Raw genomic sequence first — 8,170 nt, 5'->3', positions numbered from 1 at the left:
GCGGAGATCTTGAATCTGCTGAGAAGCTTTCTTCAACATTCCGCAAGCTAAATCTCTTGCGGGTCTTGAGAGATCAAAGAGCATGTTAACCAGTGCGGCTATCCCATCGGAATACGTCATGTAGACTTGGAAACTCTCTTTCAAGATGTTGCCTGTAGCTGCTTGAACCAGGTTATCTATAGGCCAGGCATAATGAACCGGTGAACACTTCAACACCTGTGCAATGAACTCCTGGCACTTCGGTAAGATGTGGAACACCAGATCCATGGACTTCTCTTTGTAACGACTAAATTTTGTACCACCAGACATAACAGGTTCGAGCTTACCAGCTTGGTTGATGATCCATCCAACTCTTTCTTGGAGATAAGCTACATAGTTCTGCAGAAAAACAAAGGATGGAGGATCTGAGCTCATCATGAACCAGCAGCAACCTATTTGGAGATGACCAGAGGTGTGTGCAATATGCAATTGCTGCTCGATACTTCGACTGCTACCACGCAAGAGACGGTGGAAAAGTAACAGAGTTTTACCGGCGACTAAGCAATCTCTTGTCTTAGCTAGACGGCGTGAGACCTGCTCAGCAAGAAAAGGAATGGAGCCCGGGGTGTTAGAGACAAGAAAGAGTATCTCGTGCATGGTTTTGTCATCAACAGGACAATCATCATGGCTGGTGGCTCGAACCACTGCCACTTCAATGTCAAAAAACGCTTTTTCATTGTAGTTTTGTACAATAGCTCTGCCAATAGATGCATGATCCTTGGCGAGGCCAAGAACTTGCCGAAGCTTGGAAGATAAATCAAGCCTCATTGATATCTACGGACTAAAATGATACTATTGGATGTTGCAAGTCTTATTAGAACTGTTTCTGTAGTGAAGTCTATATATATACATGATTCTACGATTAGACAGGAGAGACAAGAGGAGAAAGTTGCCAATAAAAGAAATAAATACCCCAAGAAATAGTGGTGAGGAATCAGATCTTTTCTTTCAACTTAAAGTAAGGAATTATCCTTGCAAATATTATTAAACAGGGCTTAGGTCTCATGAAAGTCAAACTCACTTTAGACAGATGCTCTAAGAGCTTTATGACTAAAATAGAACATCCACAAACATATGTTTCTGCTTTCTTATTTAAGAGCAGAGTGACTATGGTATCAACATGAGATTTTTTTTACCAAACCTGATCATTCACTATAAGAATTTTGGAAATTTGCATGTACCAAAGCTGATCAATCACTACGATTCATATCAGAGGTAGAGATAAAAGGGAAGGGCGAATAGTCTCTGTTCACTCCATCAGGAGTCGAGGATTCTCACTCTATCGAGCAGACCTTCAGAATTCAGATCCATGTTTAAAATATATAAGGAGTGAGTCAGAATGCACCCACGAGGCTCTAACTCTTGTTGTTTTCTGGATAAAAATGAATAAACAAACATTTCTCAAGAGTCAACTCCACAAAAGTTATTTCTTTTCCTGTGTGGGGAAGAAGAGAACCTCATTCTACAAGAATCTGATTCTGCATCAAACTCTTTTGCTATTTTCAATGTCCAATATACCTGAGGACATTCCTGCAGGAAGTGACCTGTTTTTTCTTCCTTGGTTCCGCTGACCGAAATGTAAGCGTGTCATATACGTGTAATTAAACTCACTAGCTAACTAATATCAGAAAAGAAAATAAATAGATACATACTAAGCCCAAGTAGCTGAAGGCACTAGGTTTGTTTGATTGCCATATCACAAAGTAATTTTCATATCTTTAAAAGGGAGATACCCTTACTGCACGTAACTATCAATTGAAAACAAAACTTGCATGTGCTTCATCGTGTAAGGTACAACCCTTTATATAGACAACCATGGAATTCTGAAAGGTAGGAACGTACCAGATAGCCACTTCCACTTAACATCACCAACGAAATTTATTTTCTTATGTGGAGAGAAAACAAAACAAGAACAGAACAAGGAATATAACTAATCCAAAATGGTTCCAACACAATCATAACAAAGGTGCAAAAACTTACTGCAAACATTTGAACAGCCTATTATAGTATAACATCTCAAATACGTGACTGTTTTTATGATCGTAGAAGTACAAATGTTAGACTGAACTCAGCATTTCACCTTTGTTTTATATACAAAATATGGTGCAAGAAATGGTAGTCACTGTGCTGCAGTAGCTACCCAAATAAAGCTCGTCAAAGGCCTGCACATCATCTTTCAAAGGCAATACATCCCGACTATTTGAGAGGCTTCATTCCCTGAAAACTCAGAAAAAAAGTTCTTCAATTTAGAAAAGTTGTTCATTCCCTACAAAATAATGCTGCAACCACCGCCTATGTCCTATGAGTAGATAGAGTAACCGTAGAAGTAAGGAGGGAGATGGGATAGAAAGAAGGCAAGCATGCATTTCAAGCATATCTACATATAGACTTGTTTCCAGGAGGCAGAACCAATAAAAACATGGTTTCAGATTGCTTTATCGCAAGATAAAATTCTAAGGACCTTTCAATGAAAAACAGAGAATACACTTTGCACCATGACTACCTCATTGGCATACTCCTAATAACAGAGGATTCGGATTGATAAAAGAATGAAAACAATACCTTGGCTGCTCTCATGCTATTGAGTGCCATACGAAGACCATCATGGGAGAGTATCAAACGAGATAAGCCACCAGTGCTCAAACTTCAAAAAACCAAATAGTAAGGTTGACTCAAAGTTAGGCCAATGACAACTACACTTAGAGAATTACAGATTCAAAGAGTGATTTGTTACCCAAGCAATTTGGCAGAATCGGCAATAGAACCGTCAGAAGCAGAAACAACATCAAGCAAAGCTTGCATTCCCTGTAACAAATTACAATTGTGTATTTGAGTCAAAGCAAAAGGTAAAGGGAAGATAGGAGGAGCTAGAGGAGGAGTTCATCATACAGGTACAAATTTAGGATTGTTGGGACCAATCTGTGAACCAGAAGAAGTTCTGATAGTGGACTTAGGAGGTAGAATCTGAAGAAGCTCAGGAGGAGGAGCATACGCATCAAGGTCCACTTTGTTCCTCACTGATAACAAAAAAAAAAAAGCAAAATTTAAAATCAAATTGGAGAAGTTAAAGTTCCAAAGAATGAAACTTGGGGAGAGGAGAAGGAACCGAGACCTTTGATGGCGAGAAGCGTGCGAAGACGATTCAAAGCAGAAGCACGATTCTTGTGCTGTGAACGATCCTCGACTGCCTGAGCTACGATTCCGGTGGGGAGATGTTTAAGACGCACGGCGGAGTCACGCTTGTTCCGGTGTTGTCCTCCAGGTCCTGAAACTCTAAATGTCTCTAATCTACACTGCTTCATCAACTCTTCATCCGTACATTTCAAGTAATTAGGACTCTGAACACCCGAAACAACAGTGACGGAATCGTTAACGCCGGTTATGTCGCCACTGCCGCTTCCGCCGCTGTCGGACGATGAATAACGGAGGATCGAGCGTAACCGGTTGCTGAATCCATCGGATGGAATAATAGTTCGTCGATAGTGGATAACAGAAGGAGGCGAGATAGACGGGACAGTGAGACGGAGGAGAAGAGGGAAGCGAGCGGCTATGGCCAGGATCGCCATGGTAGTAGAACCACGGCGACGGGATTGGTTTCGGGATGATGACGTCTCCTAGTCTCAGCCCGGCCCATTAAGTGGATTTGGCCCATTTATGTAACACTACTTTACTCGCATACTATTTTGTTGAATATGTTATTTGTCATGTACACACTTTTTTTTTTCTTTTTCTCTTTTTTTCAGACACAATACAAAAATATTAATTGTATCAAAAAATTTCATATATCTATTTGAATTCATCAACGTTATTATGTACAAGTAGAATCATTGTTTGGAAAAAAAAAAAAAAGTAGAATCATTGTTACATGGATGGGTACATTAGTTAGGACCCCAACAGCTCAAGTACATAACCGTTCTAAGAGAGTCTTCAGCTTGCTTGGCCTTGTTGTCATCCTTAACGGAGGCAGCAGCGGTGGCGGACGAAGAAGAGAACCTGTTCGCCTGATAAGCCGATCTCACGTTGTTCTTGATACGTTTATTCACAGATCGGATCAAGTAGTTCCACCGGCATATGCCGAATTGATCCTTGGACGCTTCCAAGGCTCCGATGCTTGCTGCCACCAACCATGCTTTGCTAGTTGAACTCATCTTTTTTTTTTTTTGGAATGGAGAAAACTCTTTAGTTTATTAAGTTTTGTAAAAATGGAGAGTTGTGTTGTGTGTTGTGAAGTTAGATAATGAAGAAGATGAGATTTGATGGGTCTTGTTATATACAGAGAGAAGCTGATAAAAGAAGCCGCAAGTTAAAGTGAAAACCAGATGCTTTCTCCCACAGGAATTTTTCCAAAGTACATGTCGTGTGGGCAAGTGAATTAGTTGGTACTTGGTGGTAGTTTACCTTCGTGTCCACATGAGAGCAAAATGGATAAGGGTCATTATTGACTCTTCAAAGATTATGGATTATACCACAAGTGTCGGGCTATGCGTACCTTGTTTCGGTTACTATTTGGCCCTCACGTTTTTTGTTCACCTTAAGAAATTTTTAGCTACTCAAAAAATGGTAAAATTTGCCGACAAAATAAATAGTAAAATCTAATAATTAGATCCGTTTACATTGTTGAAAAGGAGGGCATAATGAGGTTGTTTTTTATGTTCACACAATATAATTGCATTATTCATTTATACAAAATAGTTCCCAAATAATTCCCAAATTGTGCCAAAATGGCTAAACATAAAGATAACAAAGGGTTTGTTTCCATCATTTTTTCAATCGAAAACCCTCAATATATATGTCATGGCAAGCTAACACAAACACACTCTACCAAATTGTCTAAACATTTTAATTTAGTCTCCTTTTAAATAATTCGAGAGATTCAAGTATATAGATTCTTAGAAGTAGACTCGCATATATTTTATTTTTATTTTTAAGAACTGTTTGGAGAATTACCTTACGTTTGTTAATTGCTTTTTCTTTTTTGAAGTATAATCAAACACTTCAAAATGAATATAAATATTATGTAGTTAAGAACTGAACTAGAAAACTTGTTACATAGGTTTGTTTTATACATATGAATATCTGATAATCAAAGATCAGGACCATAACATCTCCTCCACCAAACAAAAGGCTCCACGCTCAAACAGTATCCAGGTTCTGATTAAAAAAAAACAAAATTTACTCAGTAATGATTCTGAAAGTGAAGTATGAAATAACTAGAACCTTGAATACTAATACAAGAACACCAAGAAATCAGTAAACTGAACTTTATTAAGAATTTCCCAAACAACTATCTTACAAGCTTGTTTGATCAGTTTTATGCAACACCACAATAGCTAGTTTGCCACTGAAACAATCCTAATCTACCCAACCTTACCTGCACAGCAACAACTATGCTCACTCTTTATTCATTCACCAATGAAACCCTCAAGCAATATTACTTCTCTTTCATAGATCTAAACACACACTTTTCTCTCTGTCAAAGTGCTAACCAAACAAGGATGTGAATTGCTTCTCTTTTATAGACAGCAAAAATCTTCACCACACTCTTCTTTATCCAGCAAATCCTCCTATGCACCATGTCCTTCAAGAACCTCTCTTTGTCCAATGAGTCATAGGAGAAACCTCATCATTATGTTGACTTCAACACTCCACTTGCTTGTATCTTCCAACAGACACCTTTTAGCCTGACACTTTTTTCGCCCATGATCAATATCTCCACGCTCAATGCATCACACTGTCTTCAAGGTGTTGTGCTGGCAAAGAAAACTTGACACTTTCCCGCTTCGTCTGAAGTCCTTCAAGTACACTCTGCGACAGCTTGTAACTTTCCCGCTTCGTCTGAAGTCCTTCAACTACACTCTGCGACAACTTGTAACTCGTACAGATCCTCTGTTTCTTCAATCTCCCCCTTTTTATCTGAGTGTGTGCCTCAAGCTTCCTGTAACAAGTTAGTGTGAAGACAAGGAGACAAGGGAGAAACTAAACCAAGTACCATCAAGATTACTTAAATACTTCAGTGTAGAAAAAGGTTCAATACATAACCGAATAGAAACAACCGGAGAAGAGTTCTGCAGCCATAAATGCAATACATAACCGTTAGAGAGTTTCAGACTAAAAACAACCAACAAGTCCTACTCCTACTTATACTACTCCCCCTACATACGAGCATACACTAACTTCTTCAGCCACTCTCGGTCTCATCACCGTCTTCCTCATCTTCTGGATCACCCTCACCCTCAGAGTAAACGATATCAAGATAATCTCCCCCTGCTTGAGTGCACAGACTCATATAAAAACAACCGATAAATGATCAGATAGAGTAAGTAAGGAGAGAGACTTACCTGCAAGACGCTCCATCATGAGTTTGGTGAAGTCATGCAAGTGGCGAACATCTGACAGAAGTGTGAGTGGAGTCTAAGAGGGCAAAAGTTCCTTTGGTTCAATCTTGAACTTAGCAGGAGCAGCAGAAGTAACATCATCGGGAAGAGCAGGAACAATGCGTTGAAAACGCAGAAGCTGATCGATGAAATTGGGAAGGATGAGACGAACATTGGAGGAGGCATTCGCGACCATAGAGCTGTAGGCACAGATCTCATCAAAGACCAATTTCCCAAAGTTAAAACGACAACCTTTGAGAATCATGAACAGGAGTGTAGACCGCTCAGCGGACATAGAGCTTAGGTTCATAGTGGGCATCCAGTTCTGACAACAGATCTTCTGAAGCATAGCCACCATATCTCCCATCTCCTTTTTGCTGCGAAGCTCCCAAGTACGAATTCGACCATCAATTAGGAAAGTGACAATGTCATCAAGGCTGTCAAGAACTTGGATTTGAGTCGCATTCAGAGGATATGGCTCATTGGGAAGCTGGTACATGGTATTAACGTCGGTGGAGGGACCTCAACAACATCCTCCATAGCAGGCTCAGACTTGGGATGCGTCGAAACATCAGTGACATCTTCAAGATCATCACGAGGAGATGAGCGAGTGGAACCACATCGAGGCAACCGATGAGTGGGAACTGATGGAAGTTTAATCTTCCCCTGAGATCCGGAAGCGCGAGTACACGAGCGCTTGGGTGGAGGGAGAGACGAAGGTTGACGCTTGGTATTCTTGGAGCGAGAGACACCAGGTTCGGTTTTAGGAACAAGCGGAGGTACTGCTGAAGGAGGAACATGAGCAGCAGAAGGAAGTTCAGCAGCAGCATTGGTATCATCAACGCCAATATCTAAGGAGACGGGTTTGTCGTGATCCATGAGTAAGTGGAGACAAGATCTATGTGTGAAGGAAGTTTCAAGTACAAAGTACGATGTGGTCAACAGAGAGACAAAACGAAAGCGGCACAAGGAGAAATGGATTAGGTTTGAGACAGTCTCCCAATTAAATAGCCACCTGAGACACTTAACACACAAGTGAGATACATCCATGGGCCTGAAGGATTTTCAGAGCAACCCGACAAACTCGGCCCAAACACAAAACCAAAACCCAACAAAAAGCAATAGTGTTTATACACACAACTTAATGAGATAAAAAAAACACATTCTTTGATATCAATGTTTAACACGAAAACTATGATAACAATAAATGTGACATCTCATCAAGGCATCCTCAGACAAAACAAAATGTTTTTTTTTGTTTATATATATATATATATATGATAAATGTCTGAAATTCAAAGAATAACACAGAACACCAACAGACAAGAGGATGAGGATACCACACCTGAGTCCTATGTCTGAGGTCAGACAGACGGATTCCCAAATAAAGGGTTTGTACAGCTGCTGTGAGTTTAGAAGATGAAAAATATCAGCTGCTTAGCTCAAAGAGATGTCCAACATACTCAATGATCTCAACAGGCTAGACTACACTCATCATACTCAACCGGAACAGATCCTCATGATGTGAAGCCAAAATCATGGCGAGGGGGGTTAATGGGTTGATGTAATGAAGAAAACACATAGATACACAAGAGTATTTTTTTTTTTTTTTTTAATCTAGGAAAATCAAAGAAAAGAGAAAGAACACCAACCTCTTTCCTGCCGACTCATACACTTTTGAGTTTTTTTTTTTTTTTTTTTTTTTTTTTTTTTTTTTTTTTTTTTTTTTTTTTTTTTTTTTTTTTTTTTTTTTTTTT

At 39.6% G+C, this 8,170-nt stretch overlaps 3 protein-coding genes across 3 annotated transcripts in view; all 3 read right to left on the bottom strand.

Annotated features, from left to right (window-relative positions):
• Positions 1–1,104, bottom strand: part of LOC109128698 (putative clathrin assembly protein At1g33340) — a 7,944-nt gene extending 6,840 nt beyond the window's left edge. Inside the window, exon 1 of the mRNA XM_019235542.1 lies at positions 3–1,104. Coding sequence (XP_019091087.1) covers positions 3–807 — 805 coding nt within the window. The 5' untranslated portion in view covers positions 808–1,104. The remainder of the gene's footprint in view (positions 1–2) is intronic.
• LOC104741923 (peptide chain release factor 1-like) lies at positions 1,970–3,711 on the bottom strand. The gene is made up of 5 exons (XM_010462855.2): positions 3,152–3,711; positions 2,929–3,056; positions 2,774–2,844; positions 2,602–2,683; positions 1,970–2,256 (listed from the first exon to the last, which is right to left on the bottom strand). The coding sequence occupies exons 1-5, from the start codon at positions 3,603–3,605 to the stop codon at positions 2,236–2,238; spliced, it is 756 nt and encodes a 251-aa protein (XP_010461157.1). The 5' UTR covers positions 3,606–3,711; the 3' UTR covers positions 1,970–2,235.
• On the bottom strand, positions 3,803–4,346 carry LOC109128773. The gene has a single exon (XM_019235723.1). It carries the CDS (start codon positions 4,185–4,187, stop codon positions 3,918–3,920), a length of 270 nt encoding a protein of 89 aa, XP_019091268.1. The 5' UTR covers positions 4,188–4,346; the 3' UTR covers positions 3,803–3,917.

This window comes from Camelina sativa, chromosome 14, assembly GCF_000633955.1.
Source record: "Camelina sativa cultivar DH55 chromosome 14, Cs, whole genome shotgun sequence".
Classification (NCBI taxonomy): domain Eukaryota; kingdom Viridiplantae; phylum Streptophyta; class Magnoliopsida; order Brassicales; family Brassicaceae; genus Camelina; species Camelina sativa.
The sequence above is the reverse complement of the archived record's forward strand: the minus strand, read 5'-3'. Positions and strand labels throughout refer to the sequence as shown.

What these genes read in the sequence shown, in the direction of transcription:
- LOC104741923 (XM_010462855.2), bottom strand. Translation starts at nt 3,605, where the DNA reads ATGGCGATCCTGGCCATAGCCGCTCGCTTCCCTCTTCTCCTCCGTCTC. An exon ending in ACAATCCTAAATTTGTACCT is followed by an intron (nt 2,845 to 2,928) that starts GTATGATGAACT and finishes AATTTGTTACAG; the next exon opens with GGAATGCAAGCTTTGCTTGA. An exon ending in ATAGCATGAGAGCAGCCAAG is followed by an intron (nt 2,257 to 2,601) that starts GTATTGTTTTCA and finishes CTGAGTTTTCAG; the next exon opens with GGAATGAAGCCTCTCAAATA.
- LOC109128773 (XM_019235723.1), bottom strand. Translation starts at nt 4,187, where the DNA reads ATGAGTTCAACTAGCAAAGCATGGTTGGTGGCAGCAAGCATCGGAGCC.